At 36.5% G+C, this 25,420-nt stretch overlaps 1 protein-coding gene across 4 annotated transcripts in view; it reads right to left on the reverse strand.

Annotated features, from left to right (window-relative positions):
* The window catches only part of NBEA (neurobeachin), a 559,686-nt gene that overhangs the window by 308,295 nt on the left and 225,971 nt on the right, over positions 1 to 25,420 (reverse strand). For all 4 annotated transcript variants that reach the window (XM_089512505.1, XM_089512504.1, XM_089512507.1 and 1 more), the window contains 2 exons: positions 24,596 to 24,723; positions 10,628 to 10,689 (listed from right to left, as the gene is read on the reverse strand). In XM_089512505.1, coding sequence (XP_089368631.1) covers positions 10,628 to 10,689; positions 24,596 to 24,723 — 190 coding nt within the window. The remainder of the gene's footprint in view (positions 1 to 10,627; positions 10,690 to 24,595; positions 24,724 to 25,420) is intronic.

The raw sequence follows: 25,420 nt of genomic DNA on the forward strand, positions 1-25,420 counted from the left end.
GGGGCAACCTCCATTATCGTCAATGGGGTGTGCATCCCCAACACACACACCCTGCGCACTCGTGGGGATGTGCCCCATTCAAGCCACTTTGAGGCAGCCAAAGATGACCCAAAGGCATGGCAAAAAGGAATTCATTAAAACCAGCTCCTGGCAGTGGCCGGCTTGGGACCGTGGTGGTGGCTCACTTTGGAAGTGGGCTGTGTGGTCACTGCCCACTAATTTTATAACTTTTTTTAAAAAAATCAGATCACTAGTTTAGTAGATGGTGGAAATGCCAAGGATGTCATTTATCTTAATTTCAGAGAAACATTTGATAAGATCCCCTATAATGTTTTGATTAGTAAAGTGATCCAAAGTGGAATACTGTCAGATGGATCTATAATTGGATGGAAAACTGTGCTTAAAGAGTCGCCATCAATGGCTGCACTTCAAACTGGAAGGAAGTCCCAAATGGCATTCCTCAGGTTTCTGTCCTAGGGCCAATACTCTTCAACATTTCCATCAACTTAGGTAACGGAGTGGAGGAAATCTTTATCAAGTTTGCATATGACACAACACTAGGAGAGATGGCTAACACACTGGAAGATAGGAATAGATTTTGTTGGGGTTTTTTATTTTTATTACCGTGATAAACTAGAAAATTAATAAGATGAGATTCAATAGGGACAAATACAAATTTTTACGTTTAGGCCACAGAAACCAAATACAGGGTGGAAGATACATGGTTCAGCAGTACTACATGTGAAAAGGGCATTGAGATTATTGTTGATCATAAATTGAACATGAGCTAGCAGTGTGATGCTGTATCAAAGACAGTGAATGCAGATATAGAAAAGGCATTTGATGGGGTAAATTGGAATTTGATATTTAAAAATTTAACAAAAATAGGAGTAGGAGAAAGATTTCATAACTGGATAAAAGCGATATATAAGGACCAGGAGGCATACCTAATAATAAACAAGGAAAAAACTAAGCCACTAAAAATAAAACAAGGTACAAGACAAGGATGCCCTTTATCCCCTCTATTATTTATTTTGATTATGGAACTATTGATTAAAAAATTAAAATGAATAAAAATATACAAGGAGTTAAAAATAAAGGGGAGGAATTTAAGGTTTTAGCATTTGCACATGACCTAATTTTTTTTTTGGGGGGGGGAACCCATTATAGTCTAAGATCTGAATTAAAAGAATTTGAAAACATATCAGGATTGAGTGTTAATGAAGCTAAAACAAATATAATAACAAAAAATATGAACAAAATTGAAGAATTAGGATTATTAAATAAATCCGGTTATAATATAGTAAAGAAAGTGAGATATTAAGGTATTGATATCACCTCGAATAACACTGATATTTTCAAAAACAATTACAAGAAACTATGGAATCAGGTAAAAAAAGACATGGAAAAATGGAAACCCTTAGATTTATCTTTATTAGGAAGAAGTGCATGTATTAAAATGAATATATTACCCAAATTATTATTTTTGTACCAAACTATTCCAATTATAGTAAAAGACAAAACCTATTTTAGATTGGCAAAAAGATCTTACAAAAATTTTATGTCAGGGAAAGAAACCTAGAATTAGACTAAAAACTTTGCAAGATGCCAGGGAAAGAGGAGGTCTAGCAGTCCCAGATTTAAAAATTTATTTCCAAGCTGCATGCCTAATGTGGATCAAAAAGTGGATTGATTTAAAAGATAAAAATTATTGAAACTTGAAAATGACAAATTGGCCTATGGATGGCATGCATATTTATATTATAATAAAGAGAACTGTAATAAAGAATTCTATTATCATGCTATACGAAAGCCTCTTCTATGGACATGGAAAAAAGTTAGAAAAAAATTGGAGATAAAATATCATTAGAAACTTTCCCTCATGAAGCTTTCTTTTGGAGAGAAAGAGGAGTTACTACAGACTAGTTAAGATACAAAAACATATTAATAAATGACAATAATAAATTTAGATTTAAAACAGAGGAACAGTTATTAAAGGAAAACTTAAAAATATTTGAGATTGCAACTAAAAGAAAGCTAAAAATCAGACTTAAAAGAAAAAACTATTGTTAAAAAAAGAACTGAGTTAGAAGAAATATTAAATTTAGAATATAAGAGTATGCTCTCCAAATTATATAAATATTTACTCAAGATTGAATTGGAAAAAGAAGTAATTAAAAATAATATGGTGATATGGGCCCAGAATATCGGTCACACTATTGAACTATCTCATTGGGAATACACTTGGGAAAAGAGACTGAGATACACAAGAAGTCAGAGTCTAAGAGAGAACTATTATAAAATGCTATTTAGATGGTATTTACCACCCAATAAGTTAGCAAAAATTTATGGTACAAACAGTAATTGTTGGATATGTCAAAAAAATAGAGGTATGTTCTTTCATAGCTGGTGGTCCTGCAAAAAAATTTAAAAAATATTGGCTGGAAATACATAAAACAATAAGTAATATTTTAATTTGAATGCAAACCAGAAATTTATTTGTTAAATATTTTAGATAAGGACTTCGGAAGAAATGTGGAAGAATAATGTTTCATTTAATAATTGCAGCTAGAATTGTACTAGCCAGACATTGGAAAGAAGAAAAAAATTCCCAATTTAGAAGAGTGGATTACCAAAATATATGACCTGGCTGAGATGGATAAACTTACATGATTACTGTCAGATGGAAATACAGAAGAATTTGAAAACGACTGGGGAAAAGTAATTACTTATCTACAACAAAAAGAAGGACTACTAACAACAGAAGGGTTCTTAGAGTAATGAGGAAAGATGGAGGAAAAAAGAGAAAGAAAGAAAGAAAGAAAGAAAGAAAGAAAGAAAGAAAGAAAGGTGTTATTTTATTCTATTTATGTATTTTTCTCTTCTCTCTTTTTCTTTTTTGCTTAGATTATTATAATTTGATTTTAATAGATTAAGCAATTTGTAGACACTTATATTTTATTAACCTTGGAGTTAATTTAGAAAACCTTAGGTTTAATAAAACAATGTATAAAAACAAGGCAAATAAAAGAATTAATGAATTTATTTAAGAGTAGCTGAATAAGATGAAAAATAGAGGACATTAGAAAATATTTTTGTATTGAGCAGTAGCATACATATTGTAATATTTGACTAAAATAAGATAAAAAAGGGTCTACAAAGAAATTTATGGAAATGATTTCACTCCCAAGATAGGAAGCTCATTTTTTAGTTATATGTGATGTACTTGTGTGATGCTGTTTTTTATGTTTTATGTACAAGGGTATGATACAAGATAGAATACCTGGGTTAAGTTAGATAGTAGTTAAGGGGAAAGAATAAGTATGTGAAGAAGAAAAAGGTAAGTAGATAAAGGGAGAAAGTTTGTAAAAGAAGAATATGGAAGATCAAGTAGATATGAGGGACATTAAGAAGGAGAACATCAAGGATGGCAAAAGATGGAGAAGATAGAGGGCAACCCAGGAAGATGCAACTAACACCAGTAGGGGGGTGGGGGTGGGGATTTCATGGATAACTGTTTATTGTTCATAATTGTTTATTGTATGTAATTTGTATGGTTTTTTTAATAATTGGTGTGTCTCAATAAACAAAAAATTAAAAAAAAAAAAAGACAGTGGGTGCTATTTTAGCCCTGCATTAATAGAAGAATAAGGCCAGTACAGACCACTGGTTTGCAGCAGCCTGGGGCCAATTCTAGGGTTTCGGAGCATGCGGATGCTGCATACTTTGGAACCCTACCATATAACGGTGGTGCCATGTTTACACAGCACTGTCCACATGGCACGCGTGTCGACGATGTCACATGCGTGCCGTGTCCAAATGGAGCGGCACACAAGTGGTGTCACCACAACACCCCAGGATGCTAATGGCGCCTTGGCAGTGTCGTGGGAAGGAGCTGCATTTTGCAGCTCCTTTTTGGGGAGGATCATTGCTGTGGCCATGCGGTTGCGGTGGCAACGATTCAAAGAAGAAAGGGGCAGCCTCTGGCCGCCCCTTTCTTCTAATCTGTACTGGGCCATAGTTTCAAAGTGGAGGGAAGTAGTATCCCCACTATATTCTGTGCTTGTTAGGCCTCATCTGGCATACTGTCTTCTGTTCTGGGTGTCTCATTTTAAGAAGGATATAGACAAATTGGAGCCATTTCATAGAATGGCAACAAGGATGAGAAGATGTATGGAAGACAAAACATATGAGGAATAGCTGAAGGAGCTGGTTTTCAGCTTAGTAACGAGGAGACTGAGGGGTGACATGATTATACTTTTTAAATACCTTGAAGGCTGTAACAGAGATGAGGGGCCAGGTCTATCCTCTGCTGCCCCAGGGGGTAGGAGTAGATCTAACAGACTGAAGTAACAGGAGAGTAGATTTCAATTGGATATTAGAAGGAATGCTTTGACAGTAAGGTGGTTTAGCGCTGGGACCAACTGTATAGAGAGGTGGTGGGTTCTCTTTATTTAGACATCTTCAAAAAGAGGTGGATAGTTACCTCCTGGGGATAATAGCTAGCGATCCTGCACTGAGCTGGACATGATGGCCCATGAGCCCCCTCAAACATTATGATTCTATAATTCTATGAATAAGAGCTGATCAGCTGGAGCTCATACTTGACAATAAATAAATACTATTGAGGTGTGCTCATAAATTAGTATGATATCTGGACGGGAACCCAGCTCAACTTACTCCACAAAAGAAAGTCAAAGATATACTACTGTGATGCATTGTACATGGGCCTGCAATATAACTGCATTTATTTCAAATTACAGCCACCTAGATACAAACCCATCAGCGCTTAAACCAATCTGCTGGCTTCTAGTTCATTTCTAAGCATATTTTAAAGTACAGTGTTTAACGTTGTATTCTACTGGGACCAAGGGTACATGAAGAATGGCTACTCTCACATAATTGTATAAAATAAAATAAGTGAACATTTAAAAAACAACCAAACAAAACCAAAACCAAAGAATGGACATTTGACTTAAGGCAGTAATGAAAAAGCATTGAAGCCTCTTTCAAAAATAACTGCCAGACTTCAACATTTAAAAACTAGGAATTATGAGGATATGCCAACCCTAATATCCAGTTCTGAATCTGATCCAGATACCGATAGTGAATTATGTTGCTTAGAAATCAGTATCATATGGATTCGAGATAAACTCAGCTGCAAACCTAATGATACAAACTGCTTTGAATTTAGATGCCCATGAGAAAATTTCTCATTTTTGAATATTAAGAGTGCTCAGAGATTCAATTGTTTAATTGCTATTTTCTTTTTGAAGAAAATTATTCAGACAGTTAGGAACATAATTTGAAAGAAGTGAATATTACTTAAGTATAAACATTTAAAAGTTGCAGAACAGTTCTTATTTATGTATGCATGTCTACCAGGTACTTATTGACCTACAGAGGCAAGTTCCAAAATACATTATCTTAGCTATGGGAACAGAGTTCTGTTATGTTTTCCTCTTTATGAGAGTCTCACAGGGACTCTTACTTGTTAACTATAAACTTTTTTTTTCTTTTTACAAGTCAAATCCATCTCTCCATCAGTCCCCAAGGGTGATCATGTATTTACTGCACAATGTCTGAAAGTAAACATGCTCCTAAGGAAAGGTGATATGAACAGCCCCCCTTCCCTGCTGGCCTTTCATTTAAAAGGCTCCTTTCAAAACCTCATGCTGCTTGGTCTCACTAAGTTACATCACCACAGCATGAAAGTCACCTTTGGTTAATCAGAATAGTAAGTCAAATGTGCTTGGGAAAAGGTTATAAATATTTAAGCTTGATAGCTACCAAGTGTGTTCTGGAGTTTCAGTTCAATAGTCAATTTCACTGATTCACTTTACTGATTAAATCATTTGTATTTTCCAATATATTAAAGAACAATTTATATTAAATAACAGGATCTTTATTTTCTATTGAAGAAACAAAAATCACTGACAAATATGACACTGAAAAATGTAAACAATATTTTTTAAAAATGTAATTGCTGTACAGAAGTGAAGATTCACCAGATAGCAATATTCAATATGAGTATATCAGTACTCTCAACAGGGAACCTACAAAATCTGGAAATAGTTAAAGTCTGTTGTAGTTCTTAAAGACAAAAGAAGAAATATTAATGAATACCAAATCTGCTCTATATCATAGAAGGAAATATACTAAAAAAGAAAGAAAGAAAAGAAAATCAAACTTTGAGAAAAGCTTCATGGTTTATTCGAGAAATCTGCTACAAAACTGCATCACAGCTGTGACATATAAAAGTAGGCTAAAGGGAACAAAGACTAGCTAATAAAGGACAGATCTTGTCAAATACAACATCTTAATTTCATCCTCTCACCCCAAAATAAACTTAATTCAAATGCACTGAATATGTCATTATATATTATAAATTTTCTAGAGGAGCACTGCAGTTGTAATAATCAAAATCAATTTAATTATAACCTCAAATTTATATTTGTGAAATGTAAAATGTTAGCATCCATGAAGGAAAGCAATTAAATAGAGACAATACCAACCAAATGACAAGAAACAACAGCCATTTCTCAGTGCCAAATAATGTAGTATCCCTATAGGAGTTCCCTTATGGCTTAAAGCAAATTTTTCACAAAGACTGAATTCCTCTGAGGGAACAGACTTGATTGCATATCCTTTGGAGTCTAAAAACCTGCCCATATGAACTGAATTACCCATGACATGTACCTTCAGACATTTGTAATGTGATATTTCATGTAAATTTAGACCATACCTTGGACATGAGCCCCTGGCAATGTTAAGTTTATTCAGGAGCTCAGATAAGAAAAAAATTCTGACATCCTTGCTAATCTGTAGTCGTTAACATGGAATTTCCAACATAAAAAGCACAAAAGCATCTAATTTGCTGTAGCAAATGAAAGGAAAACAAACTTTGCATTTCCCTTTCCTTTTTCAGTGTCTACTGTTACCCTGGTTTGTGCAAACATTTTTTTTCCCAAAAGCCTTCTTGGTCATCTGTCTTTTTGAAGATACATCAAACATCTAAAACAGACTGAAAAGCATAATTAATCTTGAAAATAAATTCAGAATTGGTCATGTTCTCAAACACTATCTAAACTGTATCACAAAATGGAGAGAAGACCTTAACATAGGAGAATTTACAGGGTGATGTCAGTCTTTTGATAGAAGGTTATTTAATAAACAGAAGACTGTCACCCCTCCACAAGGAAGATGCAAATTCTCTATCCAACTATAACCTGTTTCCAAGATTACCCAGATCTTCCTGGGAAACAAAGTTTTGTACTTAGCCAAAACACTTTGTTAATTAGTAACAAAGGTTCTTCATTAAGGTTGCAACTTTTAGTTGTTAGATAGATTAAGCAATAAAAAAACTGTGACAGTTTAACATTCTATTCAGAGGTAAGTCATAAAGAATTACTCACAAGAAGGTATACATAGGATCATAACTTAAACTGTGTCTTTGATTGAATGGTTAGAGATAAGGGGAGAATTTTAATACAGATGTCCCTAAAAACTGTCAATAGGCACTTCCATGTTCAGAGAAACCTGGTCTCCTGTATCACTGGAAGTATTTAAGAGTGGCAGGATAGCTATTATTAGGGATTATGTAGAGACTGCAAACATACATTGAATAATGGTGCACATCAAAGAATTTCAAAAGAAAATCACCCTGTGATGTATAGATTAAAGCAAAGTCTCTGATTGTATAGATCCTGAAAAACAATGGTTCATTCAAAAAGAAATGGGTGTATCACAACATTTGATTGCCCTGATGTGTAGCCTGTATTCAGGACAAGAGGCTACTGGTAGGACAGACTAAGAAGACTAAGAGGAAATAGAATGTTTTCCAACTGGCAAGGCTGCATTTTATCACCATATCTATTTAACACGCATTATACTTAATGCAGAATTAGACTCAGAGAAAGAGGTATGGAAACTAGAGGAAGGAACATCAACAATTTAAGATAAGCAGATGACACCATGCTTCTAGCAGAAAATAGCAAAAACTTAGAATGATTATTGAATAAAGTCAAGAAAGAAAATGAAAAGGCAGGTTTACAACTGAATGTCAAAAAACCAAAAAAAAAAAAAAATCAACATAAATGATTTACAAAATTTCAAAATAGATGATGAATACACTGAAATAGTTCAAAATGTCCCATACCTTGGTTCAGTTATTAATCAGAATGGATACTGAAGTCAAGAAATCAGATGAAGACTAGGATTTGGAAGTGCAACTAGCAAAGAAACTAGACAAGATCCTGAAGTGTCCAAGATATATAATTGAATACTGAAGTTAGGATTGCCCATGCCATCGTATTTCCTATTTTTATGTATGGTTGTGAAAGGTGGACATTGAAGAAAGCTGATAGGAAGAAAATCAACTCATTTGAAATGTAGTGATGAAGAAGAGTACTATGGATACCATGGACTATTAAAAAGATAAATAAATGGATCCTAGAGCAAATCAAGCTTTAACTGTTATAAGCTTTAACTGAGACTGTCGTACTTTGGCATTTTATGAGAAGAAATGACTCATCAGAAAATACAATACTGCTTAGTAAGAGAGAAGGCAGTAGGAAAAGAGGAAGACTGCATTTGAGATGGATTGGCTCAATCAAGGAAGTCACAGCCCTGAGTCTGCAAGACCTGAATAGGCTGATGACAGGGTGACTTGGAAATCGCTCATTTAACAGAGTCACAATAAGTCAAAGTCAGCTTGACAACCGCTAACAACAAAGGGATGCTGTTGTTGCAGCTTGCACTGTAGATTCTGCATAAGCAAAAGATGTAACTAGATGACCTCAAAGAACCTTCCCAACTCTCATTATTTTGAATGTGACGAAAAGAAGAAATGTCTCTTCTACGATGTCTGCTACAACACATCATATCAATTTGGATCTTAAGTTTCTTAAGGTTAGGGATGTGTCCTCTTGTATGCTGTAAACATACTGATGCCACCAGGTAAATAAATAAATGTAAACTGGAAAATCATTTTGATACACAACAATAAAAACAAGTTTTCATATTCCTGTATTATACATATCATAGCATACTGTTTTAGGCACATTCGTCCCATGGTAAAGACAATTAGGAGGGCAAGCTCTATGGCTCTTCTGAGACATGCTGTGGTATACGGTATTGACTCCAGGATCAAAAGTTTGACAGTCTGCTGGTCTATTATTATTATTATTATTATATTTTATTTATATTTCAGTATCATTTTTGGTGTGAAAATACAAGTGAATACTTATTTCTTTCATTAAGGGTGAAAGATGTTAGTTCAGTCACTTTTCAAATGTATTTATTTATTTCAAGATTTTTTTCCCAGTCACCCTCATTTCTGTGTGATATAAAATGTATAACACATTATAGCAAAGTTTGCTGCATAATGTTGATGTAATGCTTGAAAGAAGGACAAAATAGCAGCACAGCTTAAATTTCTCACTCTTCCTCACAATCAATATTTGAGGCAAGTTACATCTCTAGAGTCCTTAATGGCGGAATTTCTGGAGCCAGCAAATGAGTAATGTTAAACCTATGATTAGATGATGAGGCCATCAAAACACACTAGACCCTAATGCTTCACTCCACTTTCTCCTTGTGAAGTGCAGTTAAAACAAAGAGCACAGAAGAATATATTGTAAGCAATTCTCCCCCGCCCCCTGCCCCCAAGAATCTGCCTGTGACCTGCTTGTTAGCGAACTCTGGATTTCTGCAATATACCTTGAACCAAAGACTAAACATTAGGTAACTTTTTTGTTTGCTTGTTTGTTTGTTTGTGAAGCTTAACCAGAGTGAAGATTTATGCAAAGCGTGTTTTTCCACCCTTCAGTTTTTCATTCCTTATATCTTACCTCCACACAACAAAAGGGTCCAGCTATTTTCTTATGGGATCCACATTCAAGAAATGCTAGTTATGGACCAACAAAAAGCAGGTAAGAAGAGAAAATACCTAAATTTTATTTTATACTATTAATTTTGTAGAAACTTTCAGTTATGGATAGTACTGAAATGTTTAAGGGAATATATAGTTTAAATTTTGTGTGTGTGTGTGTGTGTGTGTGTGTGTGTGTGTGTGCATATTTTGGAACAGATGTATTTTTTGTAAAAATCATCATGGAAAGAGAGATACTACGGTAATATCTGGAAGAGATATTAATATACTCAGTAAATTAGAGAAAGACAAAGGACAATTTAACTTCAGATATGTTAGAATAATATCTAGATTGTTATTTCTTATCCATTAAAACTAAAACACATGCTCACATCTGCATTTGTTATGTTAGCCCATCCTGGACAATCCACGCAAAGCAATGCTGCCCAAGAGAAATATACCAGAATAAGCAAAATTGTTAGACTGTTAAAAAGACTTGAAGATGCTGAATCATCTGTATTTAAGCTCAAGGTTGCCTAGTTTTAGTTGATCTAGTTCCTAATTTTGTGTTAATAAAACTTTTCACTAAATATTAATACACTATAAAATCATAGGTTTAGTGTCATTTCTGTATAACAAAACTGAGAAGCAAGTTGCACCTAGTGCAAATGCAAAAGCACATTTTATATAATTTAACTGGCTTTAAAATAAACACATTAAAAGGAGTAGTATTGCTGAACTATAAAATCACCTCACCTGTGAACAAAGAAGCATAACAAGTTCGACCACTGAAGTGCTTGACTTCATGCAAACCAGGCCTGTAATAAAATAAAAACGATTAATTCTATAAAAGCAGTAACAAGAATAAAAATATCATACCCTCCCATTTTAATATATTAGCAATAATTCACAATGATCTGACAACAGCATTCATTTGAGATTTATTTGTATACATATTTGTTCAGAAGCAAATCATAATGAGTTCAATAGAGATTACATTCAAGAAAGTATGCGCAGCATTTCAGCCTTAGACCCCTATTATTCTAAACCAATACACACTGAAAATGAATAAAATACTTTAAAATATGCATTCCAAAACTGGATACATGCAATATATTGTAATTTTATAGCCCAATATTCTGCCCAACATTTCTTCATAACAGCAACTTTATAAACATTTTATTTTTATACATATACATTGTAAGGCTCCATGATTTTTCTAATCACAAAGTGTTTTGTACTCTGCACATCTTAAACAGCAGGGTTGCTAATGTAGCAAGTTTCAGCTTGGTAGCAAGTATGGCAATGGCACAATCATTCCTGACATAGTCATTATCCCTACTAGAAAAACCATATACAGATTTCACACACACACTATTTCAGGTATACATTCCTGGCTTCTAGATATTATCATAAAGATGATTTAAAACTATTGGTACTGGAAGGCAAATGGAAACCCCACACTCAGCATTTCAGTGATGTACAATTCATTCTCTTTTAGAGTGTGAAAGTCTTTGATGTGTTCCAATCTTTGAGTGTCATTTAAAAAAACACACCTCCAATGTTCTAATAATCTGCCTGCTTTGGGCAACATGTAAACAATGACAGTGGAAGTACCTTTAACCATGCTGAGGTACATCTGACACCCCTTTGCAGAAGGTAGGGACAAATGTCCCACTTTGAGACTTTTCTACAATCAAAATTTAATGTATTATGTATCTATCATATTTGAGGAATGTATAATAAGTATTATATAATAAGTAGGATAAGTATAATAATGAGTATGTATAATGAGCAAACATATCATTCTGAAGATGTGTTGTCTTCGGAGAGGCCAGAAATATAAATAAATAAATGAAACATGACAAAGATTTTAAATAGAAATCTGCATACAATTACTAAGCAATATTTACAGTTACATTAAACCTTTTATTTTCTCTCTATTCTCTCTATTCATAACAAGCAGAAACAGCACCTTCCTTTTATGTTTCCAGGCCTCTGGCCTTACACTGGCTTAGAAATAAACACTACCACACTTGGGGTGTGGGAGGAAGGTTCTGCAAGATTCATCTTGTTTCTGAATCAATATGGATTTGAACCTCTCAGCTCATTTGAAAATTAAGCAGCACTTGCAAACCTCCCAGCTTTCTGGCTATCACATATAGTCGTGCAAGATATTTTAAGTAAACAAGCTGCACTGCATACAAGCTGCTGGTGGAGGAGAGGAAATGCAAACAAAAGCATTGTTGAGGTAAGATGGTAGGAAATAGCAGCAACTTTTCAGAGTATGGATGTCAAAGTAAAACAGGGTTTATGGGAGACTTTCAATTCTCTCTCATCCTTTTGGATTTTGATAAGACGGTACAGCCCAGAGATGACCCAACAGTCCAGAGGTGGACCAGATGTCAAATGTAGTTTTTAAAGACAAGAGGAAGGGTTCCAGGACAAATGTTTTATTTTATTTATTGGTTTTATTTTTTCTGCAAACTTTCATTTTCTTGGAAGAAAAATCTAGAAGTTTCTCAAGTTCAGATCTGGGCATGAGCCTGGTGAGCTTTGCCAATATCTCTAAATGTAGCATCTTTATTAAATATGTACTACAGAATAAGGTGCTAACTTAAAAGCAATGTCAAAATCCACTTGGTGTTTCAAAAAATCAGCTTTCCTTAAAGAAAAAAATCAATTAGTAATAAATGAAATAATGTTTCATTTGGTTAATATAAGTACAATTGGCCCTCCATATCCAGAGATTCTTTATCTAGGGATTCACCCATCCATAGTTTTAAAATATTCAAAATATAAAGAATTTCCACAAAGTAAACCTTGATTTTTCCATTTTATATGAGGGACACCATTCTACTATGCCAGTGTATCTAACTGGACTTGAGCATCCATGGATTTTGGTGTCCAGGGGGCCTGGTACCAACCCCAGCGGACATCAAGAGCCCACTGTAGTGCAGTGAGAAGTAAGTTGAATTTGAAGTTTAAACAGAAATGTTTTCAAAGCTAGAACTTAACAGAATGTTATTTAGAATGACAAATGCATTTATATTTTTTCTGGAAGTTAAATTAATTCTTTAGAGGAAAAAAAATCACTGCTTCAAGCTTTCAGTATACTAGAACATCAGACTGATTCAAATAGGCATGAACAAAGAGTCATCTGAGACAAAAGTGCTCCTACACAACAATATGTATATTTATTGCAGGTAATTGATAAATACTCTTTTGTCCCCCTTTTGCTAACAACCCCATCTTATTGTACAGTAAGACAGAACATGATGTAGGAAGCTACTAGCATACCACTCTATCAGATTTACAAGCAGACAGTTAATTAATGAAATAAGAGGTAGATGTAAAAATCTCATTTAAAGAGACAATTGCTGTAATTGATCAGCTTTTCTCATGCTCAAGTAGTGGAGGATCAAAAAGATTAATGGGACACTTATCACCTTCAAACCACATCAACTATTAGACAGCTGACAAAAAAGAGAGTTAAAAAGAGACAGTACAGTCAAGTCACCCATAATTAGCATGCAAGAATACTTTTTGTCTCATAACTACCAGAAGACCCATCTCCAATCTCAGTTATTTTGCTATCCACACTTCTTGCTGTGCTGTCCCTCTCCATCCTTGCAATCTTGTGCAATTTACTCACATAAAAAAGTATTCTTGCATGTTAGCAGGTAAATTTATCAACTAGTTTAAATGAACCTGCAGAATTTGTTGTATATAGGGCTCAGTTCTCTGTGCCTAACAATCAAGCCACTCTTGGTCATATGGCATATATCGTGGCCTCTGATGAAGTGGTTCTTCCATATTCTGTTCCAAACCTTTTAGGTTTTGTAGTAAGAACCAGCACAACGAACTGTCTTGGAAACAAACTGGAAAGCAGTGTAGTCAATGTGCTGTAACACCAAAATTATATGGTCCATAATGTGCACACTAAACAACCGGCTAGCAATCATATTTTGACAGCTGTAGCTTCAGAATATTCTTCAACAAGTCATGTGCATATACACTGTGGTAATCTAAAATGACTGTGGCTAAGGAGTGGGTCATTATGGTTACATCTATGTTCTCCAGAAAAGGGACAGTACTACAGTAGCCACGTAACTTGTCAGAAGCAATAAAGTCCAGAATTTGAGTTTTTCAGAGGAAGCACACCATGTTCAGTATAGACTAAACTCCAAATCCCAGATTGGCTTGCCTGCTGAAAAACAGAATCTCTGGCCCGTTACAGACCGCCCAAAAGGGGCGGTCTTGGGCTGCTGCTGGTTGCAGCGTGGGGAAGCCGCTGCAGCCAAACCGCATGACTTCCCTGCACTGTAAAAAAGGAGCGCGAAAATCGTGCTCCTTCTGGCAACTCGGAAGAGACGTCGCAAGTGCCAAAGCGCGCACTCGCAACGTCTCTTCCGGGTTTAGACGTCCGGACGCTGTGCGTCCGTTACATCAAGATGGCCGCGCCCGTCTGTATAGGGCACCGCCATCTTGCCATACGGAATACTCGCGAGGAGCAAGGCGCGTCCGGAAGCGCTGCCCCTCGCACGTATTCTTGGTGCAACGACGGCACCGCTTAGGCCCGTCTGTAAGGCGCCTCTGTTTCACCTTGTCGATCTACACCCAATCCAGTGCTGCCTCCTGAGTGAACTCTGGGATTTCTACATTCAGCAATTAAAATATAGAGCCAGGTAGCCTCAACATAGTGATAAGAGCCAAGCCCCAAACCTCAAATAATCTGTTCCAGAAGCTTTCTGGTAGATTTTTTTAAAACACAAGGGGAAATACAGCTACAATGAACCCCAATGGCCAAAAGCAATGCAACCTAATGGACATGATTTATTTGTAGTATCTCCACACTATCATTCATCAAATGATGAAAAAGACAAAATCTATATAAATCTGAATAAAAGCACAAATTATAACAACAACAGCACAACAACAACAACAACAACAAAGCAGTAGACTGAGGGCTTTTTAATCAAGATTTAGAATATACGGGTCTTTGGTTTCTGCTGGGGTTTGGTTCAGAAACCCTGTGGATACCAAAATCAGAGGAAGCTAAAGTCCTATTAAATACAATGACATAGTAAAATGATGCCCCTCATATAAAAGCAAGGTTTGATTTGTGGATTTTTTCAGTCTGTGGATGGTTGAATCCATGGATAAGGAGGTCTGACTGTATCTGCTTGTGCTTTGTTGGGGCTGTGTGTCTGGTTAGTGGGTGTGTATTGTACAGGGTTTAAGAGTAGTCTTGCCTGTTTGCTTGCTTTGGGGGAATGAGGAAGTAGATTTTCTTCTCTATGTGTTTGGTATTTACACATAGAAGAAGAGAAGAGTTTTGCCTATTTTCAGTGGTGAGGAGCATTCTTTTTGTGAGGTTGAGTTTTCTGTAACCATCACTAATTTCCTTCTGTAAACTATGTGTTTATATGTTGTGCTCTGTGGGACAAATATGTGGTTTTATATTTGGGGTTCAGATCCAAACTATGCTATGCACTCAGTTCATCTGTGAAAGTGACTTATTTTTGAGCCTAGGCAAGCTCCCATGACAGAAATTTTATGGTAGTACAGTAGAACCTTGGTATCCGCTGGGGTTGGGTTCCAGGATCCCCCATGGATAACAAAATCTGTGGAAGTTCAAATTCCATTAAACACAATGGGCACCCTTATATAAAATTGGGACATTCTTACTGTGGCACCCTTATATAAAATGGTAAAATGAATGCTTGCTTTTTGGAATTTATACAATTTTAAAATATTTTCAAATCATGGATACTTGAATCCGTGAATAAAAAATCCATGGATACAGAGGACTCACTGTACTATAACAGATTTTTAGATTTTTAAACCTTTCTCCACCCCCAAAACACAAATAATACCATCTTGTCCAAAACAAAGCCCTTAATTGTGCATAGTTAAATACGTTAACAAAGTTTAAAAATATGATGGAAATATGAGTCCTTGTTATTTGTACTCAGCACCTAGACAAGATATCTTTGTTTCTCATTTATTTATTTATTTATTTATTTATTTATTTATTGACTGCATTTATACCCTGCTCTTTGGCCCCAAAGGCTCTCAGAGCAGCTTACAGATAGTTAATTAGACAGTTCCCTGCTTCCAGGCTTACAGTCTAAAAGGACATGACACAAAAGGAGAAGGGAATGGCAGTGGGGAAGGGGATCAAGTCCAGTGTTTTTTCTCTCCGTTTGAGGCTGGATGATGGTATTCCCCAATATATAGAAATATATAGGCAGACAGTAGTGTGTAATGTACAAGTTGTTAAAATAGTCACTGAGTTCCTGCACTAAGACCCGGTACAGACTGGTGCTATGCACTGGCCTGAGGCCGATTTTAGGCCTCAGGAGAGTGGAGTGTATGCATGTTCCCAAGCCTTACCACACCGTCTGGGTGCCATCTTGGCTTGCCCCCATACATACGGGGGCCATCATGATGACGTATGCACGACACAGTGTCCAAATGGCATGGCGTCATGCTGACATCATCACTGCATGCGAGGGAGGCAATGGTACCCTGGGAGTGGGTTCTTTTTATGCCTCCTGGGCCATTTGGTTGGTGCGGCCTCCATGTGGGGCAAAAACAGGCGGCTTCAGGCCACCCTTCCAGGGTGGTCTGTACACTCCCTAATTAGACATTTTGTGACTACAGGTATGTTCTTCCTTTTGTCTGTTCCTGTCTAGAATGAATTATTTACAATGACTATTATATGCTTTTAAAACTATAAAGACACAAATCTTTACAATATAATTGAGTCCCTGTGCTCAAAAGTAAGACCAATTAGTTCAATGGGGCCAAATCCCAGGCAGGAAAGTGTAAACTAATCTCTTCATTTATTTCTATACCCTGTCTACTCTCAAGGAGATTGTTCAGAGATAAGGAAGTGTAATGATAGCACTCTTCAAGTACCAGAACATCATAAAAGGAGAACAAAGATTTCTCCTCTGCTGTCCTAAGGACAGGACTACATCTAACAAATTTAGATTACAAAAGGGCAGATTTTAAATCTGGTGGCACAGTGGTTAAATGCCGGTACTGCAGCCAAAACGTTGTGTTTGATCCTGCAGGGCTCCAGGTTGACCCAGCCTTCCAATAGCAATATATAGCATATATACAGTCCGCTCTCACTTTACGTGGGGGATCCGTTCCGCCCCCCGCCCCGCCCGCATAAAGCAAAAAGCATGTATGCTCAAGCGCCATTGGATAGAATGGGGCTTGGGCTTGCTGTGTGTGGCTGTGCGTGTGCACTGCGCATGCACATGCCATTGCTTTTAATGGTGGCTGGCTTTAGCGTAAGCTGAAAGCTGCTTATAATGAGCCTGTGTATGATGCGGGCTCACTATAATTCTATACCGCTTATCAGTGAACTCAGCACTCTCTAAGCAGTTTACAATCTGTAAACTAATTGCCTGTTATTCTAATTTCCCCCATTTGTTCTTTCCTAACAAATAAAAGACATATTTTAAGATAGTTTTTAAACCTGTTAATTAAATCAAGAGATGTGTGATAAAAAAGTAACCAAATCATAAAGTACAGACCCAGATTGGAATAGAAATCATAGAAGCCATCACCGTTTTATATAAAATGTCATTTATTCCCCAGTTATAATCCCCCAATTTATTCCCCAGTAACAGGGTTATTAAACTGCTGATCCCATTTCTGAAACTATCTTCTGCAACTGGATGGTACTTTCCAAATAATATTGTAAAGTCTAAAATATCCAAGTGATTTAATTTAAAATAAATAAATAAATAAATAAATAAGCATATCTTTTATACTGTAGATAACTGTTAGTTCTCAAATATCAGCTACTAATGGATTATAATGTATCACTGAGGCTTGTTACCATGCTCTGCAGGCAGATATCTCTCTGTATCTAACTGAACCGGGACAGATGTTCAAAGCAGATTGTGCTGTGGCAAGAGTGACAAAAATCCTGCTTTACCAACTGCTCTTTAGTGCCTCCTGTGTAGCACATCCCTCTTTCTCCTGTCAAACAGCATTTTCTGCCAAACAGCATGGAAATTGTCAAGACCCTGAGCACTGCTTCTACTGAAACACAAGCATGTAAATGTCTATTGTGAACATCTCTTTAACCTTTCATCATTCGCATTCAATCATTCACTCAAGCAGACTGTTGACACTGTTAATGTAATATGGCACCTCTTCAGGTAAATTTAACTAAACAAGTTGTTCTGTATAGGAAGCATTCTAACATCCTAGAGAGTATGAAAGCTGATAGCCATACCATTTATACCATTCCCATAGACATTTCTTATGACACCATCAAAAACACACAAAGGCAAGTCCTTCAAAATCTAGGTATTAAATCAATTCCATACATCTACAGTGAATATACACATATGTAAAATCCACACCATGTTCCTGCCTATGTTCCTGCCTATGAAGGGGAACAGTGTTCCCATGAAAGGGGCAAAAATATATTCCTCTGGCAGAATGTATTATCAAGTGCAATTTCTAATATGTTTGGGACAGTATCCTTCTCCAGGTGCACTTTTTTTTATGAATTGATACAGAAGGAGATTTGGTAAGAATGACCTGCACAGTACAAATCAATATCCTGAAATTTCAGCCATTTGCTATTTTTAGTTTTCTAAAAAGCATTCAGGACATGAAATATCTCTAAGAAATCCACTGGCAGTTCTAATGAGATGCTCTTTTTTCTTTGTTTGTCCCAAATTAATGGAGCGTTTTAGGCAATCTTTTCCATCCACGAATCCAAGAAATTCAGGAAAAAGGTTTTAAGTGTCATATTAAAATATTTATAAAAATCCTTATCAGCTGCAGCATATCCCAATAAGTATCTTGAGTATTTTGCTACTTTTTTTCTTTAAAAAATGTGATCCAGGGAATGAGACTTAAGTCCCTCTTCTGAGAACACACATGTAAAATTTGTTTGGGGATTTTAACACCATGTGAAACCCTGGTGTTTGGCTTGGAATAGTAAAAGTTCCCCAAAAAGTTTGTGTTTCTTTCTTCTTATCTCAGTGAATTGTGTTATCAGAACTTTAGCTGAGAAGGCCCACTTTTTCAGTCTATTCTAAGAAGATCTGAATGCCTGATCTATTTTTGAGGGGGGGTATTCACAGATGCACCATGAGAGCATCTATGAGAGCATAATTCAAATGTACAGCATGCTCCACAGTAATGCAACTGTGTATTTCCCATATTTGTGTATGAAACACATGCTTTGTTTCTCAGTGTTACATTCAAGGTCACTGAGACGCTAACACACAGTAGAAGAAATACTCAGAACCTAGAATTTGAAAACATTAATGAAGAACAAAAGATGTTATTATTATTATTATTATTATTATTATTATTATACTTTATTTATATAGCACTTGTAGATTTACGCAGCGCTGTACATACAAACAATAAAATCGATAAAAATGAAACTGGACAATGGCGTACATTCTACAACCTACATATAAAACAACAGATAATAATACAAGATAGAATTAGATAAAAATAAGCGGGCAACAAATTAAAAACATCAAATATCAGATAACAATCAGATAAACAATTGGGTTGAGGAACATTTTTTTAAAAAAAAAAAAGCTGTAAAGAGAAAAAGCCCCCAAAGAAAAACACATTCTTTAAGAACACATTGGCCCAAAACAGACAGGCAAAATGACACGGCTTCAGGCCATGTTGGGGTGTGCCGTTTACATGACAAATGCCCTGAACATGGCCTGAAGGTGCTCTGAGCTAGCATTATTTGTAAAGAAACATGCCAAGGAGGAGCCCGGTTCAGAACTGCATCAGTAGCCTGGATTGGGACTGGGCACATACTGTTGCCGTGGTTCTGGCATGTGTGGTGCTGGCGTAGTCTCCTGCCAGCCTATTCAGCTCATCTGTTTTGGGCCATTGGGTATTTTCTGGCATCACTGCTTTTGTCATAACACAATGACTATGTCCATCATAGTCCATCATGACTATGACTAACTTCTGGAGTAAAAACATTGCAATGATGTGGAAACAGGCTAGTTGCTTACAGAACTAATATGCAGAATGTGGCTACTCATTTTGCCTCATTATCTTGGTTTCTGTAAAAAGGGGAATGGAAGGCCTCAAGACTATTCCAAGCAAGCCCATTGCAACAAAAGTCATGGTGACACAATCATTATATTTATGCAGATTCATATCACCATGGGTTTAAAAGATTCTTGTATTTCTGTGATGCCAATTCCTGTAAAATTTGCAGAAGTATCACCATTAGATCAAAACAAAAAGCAGTCATCTTAGCTGCCTGCTGGTCAGAAAGGCTCTATTTCAGTACTACACTGATAGCCCAAGTCTGGCAGCTGGCATCTCAATAGGAATAGTCTCAGAGACTTCTTAGAGAGCTGAGCTGGCTCCCTCTTTGCTGTCCTTTTGTCAGCAGTTGAAGACCTTTTTAATCAAGCATAATACTCTGAAGCTCTTTCTACTAGCTCTATGTATGTTCTGAAAATGAACGAACAAACTCGGGATTCTTTGAGAAGACGCATTTCCATTGTTCTCCCTTTGCAGACACCTATGATGTAATATATTCAAGCTTTCATTTATGTCTGGACATCTACATCACCAGCTACTGGGAAAGAAACATAACAAATCTAAGAATGAGGAATAGAAAGAATATTTAAAAATTGTCACAAATGTGTTTTTAGTGCCAAGAAAAACCCTAGAGAATCTTTGTTGTTAGAGATTTATTCTGTGCAAAATTCACACATGCATGTTTTGTGCAGAAAACTGTACTTCTGCTTGGATTTTAAAAATGCTGTGCAGAAAAGTACACATTTTCTGCACAGAATTTGTGTGTGGTTGAATTGCATAGAAAATATACTTATCTGTGTAGAAAACAGCATTTTCTACACAAGAAATAATACTAGTCAAAATACATTTCTGGAGTGTAGAGAAATCCTGATGAGTAGAATCCTGGACTGGCAAGAATATTCAGAGTTTGGGATTTAGTCTGTGCAAAATTTGCATGTGGTTGTTTTTATATTATTTTTTTCAAATTAGGTTTCTTATACAGAAAATGTTTTCTCTGTAAAACAACCACATGTGAATTTTGTGCAAAGTAAATTGTGAACTAAGAATAGCCTTCAAAAACTGTGTGGTTTTCAAAGACTTTCTTGCAGCAGGAAGAAAATTACAGTTGGCCTTCCTTATAGGCAGGCATGCCTTCTGCAGTTTTGAGCTTATGCAGAAGGCAAGCCCCAGCAGAAATAATGGGGCACATATTTGTGCCGTGCACCTGGTGTGCAACTGCAAGCATGCACCCCATTATTTTCTATTGGCTTGAACATGCACTCTTTTCCCCATATGTGGGGGGGGGGGCGGAATGGATCCCCTGCGTATGGGGAGGGCGGACTGTACTAAAATTACTCATTGTCTCATTCAAGAAGGAATTTAGGGCATCCCTACTAATACTGCTCCTATAATTACTGAAAAAATATACATCACAATATTTTCTTTTAGAAAAACGAACTATTATAGTTCAGTTAAAAGTACAATTCCAGTATAGGACTATTATTTGATTGTTGCCTTACTTACTATCTTGGGAACATTTCTCTGCTACTATATACCAAATTCTCCAAAAAAACAGGTTGCCTATTTGTTAACTGAAGTTCTTCGAGACATCATCTGTGAATTCACACATTGGTCATTCTGTGTCTGCATGGAGATCTTCAGAAGCTTCTAGAGCTTTGTTTTGATGGTAACCCTGTCCCCTCACTTGCAAACATATGAACTGTGTATTCCTGCTGAAGATTCAGTTCAAGCCCATTATACAGAGGTCTGCAGGAAAGGATTGCATGAAAAGATGAGTAGGACAGGCTATGCGAGTTTACAGATGATTGCTCAAAGAACCACATTGCAAGTAGGCAACCTCTTTTTCTTCTTCATGGTCTCTGTAACTCACACATATAGGAGAATAGCAAGCTAAATTTGAGGGTGTTGAGTCATGCCAGAACTGATGATAGAACTACCCTACCAAAAGCTGCACTGGCTTGAGCCCAAGCATCTAGTCTGCAAAGAAATAGGAAGGTAAGAGTTATGATCACATAGTCATGTGGCAGAGTTCTGAAAGAGGAATTAATCTGATATATGCTGAAAAGATGGCTGCTTCCCCAGTCAAGCTTTCATCTCCTGTAGGAGGGGTTTCAGAGCAAGTGAGTAGGCAAGTTAAGTAGGTAGGTAGCATTCACTATCCAGTGGGAAAGCTGTTGAGATGAGATTGCCTTTCTTATGCAAGCCCTAGGTGGTGAACAAACTAGGAGACTTCCAAAATTGTTTGTCCAAGAAACATACAACAGGCACATCAACTTCATTTTCTGATTGTGTCCCAGCTTCTCATTCATAAAAAAGTGGAACAACCCTTGTGCATCAAATGGAAGGTGTTCCATTCAAGAGTTAGGGTTAGACCTGTGGACCATAATCAGGCATGCCTATGAAGAGTAATGGCATTGGTTATGGTCTTCACATTACAATCTGCCATGTGCTTCATCGTAGTAAGCTACTGAACTGCCAAGTTATGCACTTCAGAGTAGAAGAGCAAAGTCATCTTTTTATTATCACCTACTAGACATTCCATTGGGGAGCAACCTGTCCACAGAGGAATTGTTGGTAGGCCTTCATAGTCTGATCATTTGCTAATCTTAGGGACAGAGCTGCTGTAGAATCCATCTTGTGGGCATGGCATCAATCTTACAACTTTGTTTTTTAGCTGGAATGGTGCAGACCTTCTTGGAAGATCCAGATTGTGCCACTTCAATTATAATTGAATTTGACTGAGGGTGCTCAAAGGGCATAGCACAGTATTCTTCTTGCACTCAGTATAGATTCTTGATCCCCCTGAAGTGGAGATAATCGAGGCTGAAGTCTGCCAGGAGAAATATACCACTTTCCAAAGTTCCTGAAGCATAAGGATAGTTGTTTTCTTAAGGTCTACCACCAAACTAAAAGAGAAAGGACATTTTTCTTTCTGCAGCTCTGGGACATCTCTAGTTTTTTGAGCCCTACATGTTGGGGACAATGGCACCAATGCCACAAAGAGCTACAGAAGCCATATGAAGTTGCTTATTTCAGACTGCACAGACTGCTATCTGAAGGGCCCCTGTCCTAAAGCTCTGTTACACTTGCCAGGCAAAGAACTGGATTTTGGTGGGAATACATGGTTTATATGTGTGCATGTGAGAGGGTGGGATTAGCGACAAAACACAGCTGTAGAAGCTTCCAAAAATCTCTGTACACTCGTATATTCATATATGTCCAAGATCAAACAACTACAAAATCCCAACAAATCAATCCTGATGGAAGAAAACTAACCAATGGTTACAGAATGTAAAAAGATCTTGTAGCACCTTTGAGACTAACTGAAATAAAGAAGTTGGCAACATCAGCTTTCATAGACTTCAGTCTACTTCCTCAGATGTACAGACATACTCCAAGACTCATATTTGTGTGACAAAGATATTGGAAATACCATTATTCTACTTTATTTATTTTCTGAGTTTGGGCCTAACACCTTCAACCCAATAGGGTTCCAAAGGAACAGTTAATAGGCAACCCTTCCTTACATATTAATAAAACAATACAATTCTCACAATTTGAATATTTTGAACATTACTGCATACCACATTAATATCCTTTATGGTGTGTTGTTGTTGTGGTGGTGGTTATTAATATTATTATTATTGCTAACATTAAAATGCATTACATTAAAGTAAACTAAAACAGCAGATATCTACTGTAGAAGCACCAAAAAAATAAATAAAAATACTGTGACACTTAATCCAAGGAAAGTAGATCAACAATTTTACAAAGCTTAAGGAAATAAAATAAGTTTTTTGCCATGTAGGGGAGCTAACTAAGCCTCCCTGGGGAAAGCATTCCAAAGTAGACACTACCAGGGGAACTACCTGTCATGTAAAAAAAAAAAAATCCAGAACAATGGATGCAAGCTCCAGGAAAAGGGATTCCACCTCAACATTATGAGGAATGTCCTAACAGCAAGGGCTGTTGAATAGTGGAACAGTCTTCCTTGGAGTGTAGTGGACTCTCTCCTTCCTTAGAGGTCTTTAAGCAGAAGTTGAATGGCCACTTGTCTGGGCTGCTTTGATTGTGATTTCCTGCATGGCAGGGGGTTGGACTGGATGGCCCTTGTGGTCTCTTCCAACTCTATGATTCTTTTGTAGCCATCTATCACAGCTAATCTAAAGCATGTGATCTATAATTATAACAGATTCCATTACAAACACATCAATTATTTTTGTGGTCTGATATGTAAACCACAGCTGCATTAAAAAGCAAGTCATTTCCTTTGCTTACCTTCAAGAATTCAGATCTACCAAAAGTGCCATACAGGTATACAAAATGCTTGAGTATTTTTAAAAAAAATCTACAGTGGATTGACTGCCATTCTATTATGTACTAGCTAAGAACCAAATTATTATTTTTTCCATAAAAGAGGCTTTCTTCTGTCTCCCTACAACTAATCAAATAATTCAGCAAAAACAGGAACTATACAAAAATTTCCTGAGAAAATGGGAAAATTAGTCCAGAGGTCTATTCCTTCATGGCAGGGAGTTGTACTGGACGGCTGTGGTTTCTTCTCTATTAATTTGTGATTCTAGGTTATACTCACTTATGTAGATGTCTCAAAGTAGGAATTAGAAATAATAGTAGTGTAATTATTACCTTCTATTAGAAGCTCTTGTCCATGACTACCCAACAGTGTGCGAGACAGGAAAGGAGCAAAATCCACAAAGATTTCCCGAAGGAGTGGGGCAACTTTTTCCAAAGCTCTCTCAAGCTTTGCAGTAATGCTGTTGAAAACAAAGTACAATGAGTTCTGAGATGCAAACAAAATAAGACACTATGCAGTAACATATTGATGCTTTCTAGAATGGGTGGATTAAGAAATAAATTAAATTAGGCTAGCAGCAGTATCAACAATCTCACATTTTTGCTCATGTATCATGTATCATAAACTTTTGTTTCTAAAAATACATTGGAACATATTTTCAGTTTTCAAGGATTTTGAAAACTATAATGCCCACATAAAATATATTTTAATTGTGATGTTTGTTATTGAGTGCTCTCAAATCATTTTCGATTTATGGTGATCCCAAGGTGAATCTATCACAGGGTTTTCTGAGGGGTGAGAGCCTATGACTTGCCTGGAGAGATTCAAATCCAGGTGTAAACAGTTTAATGCACCTTTTGTTATTAATGTACAGAGGAGTCCTGTCCTAATCCTGTTCCTTTAATAAGTCTCTCTCAGCCTTGGTTTAGCCATATTTTCTCAGAATAAGGCCCTCTGGTTTCATTTAATTTCCTATTGAATTATATTTTAGGCAGACTCACTAATGGTCACCTGATTCAATATTAACCATAATGTGTCCAGGCACAAAGTTGGCTGCTAAAGTAAAAGGCAGTATTTGGTTCTTTAAATGAATGTATTTGGTTCTTTAAATGAATGTAGATTCTTTCTACAGCTTCAGACTCCTAAATGGAGGGGGG

Source organism: Sceloporus occidentalis, unplaced genomic scaffold (genome assembly GCF_023333645.1).
Source record: "Sceloporus occidentalis isolate IW3139 unplaced genomic scaffold, rSceOcc1.0.p SCAF_2, whole genome shotgun sequence".
NCBI lineage: Eukaryota > Metazoa > Chordata > Lepidosauria > Squamata > Phrynosomatidae > Sceloporus > Sceloporus occidentalis.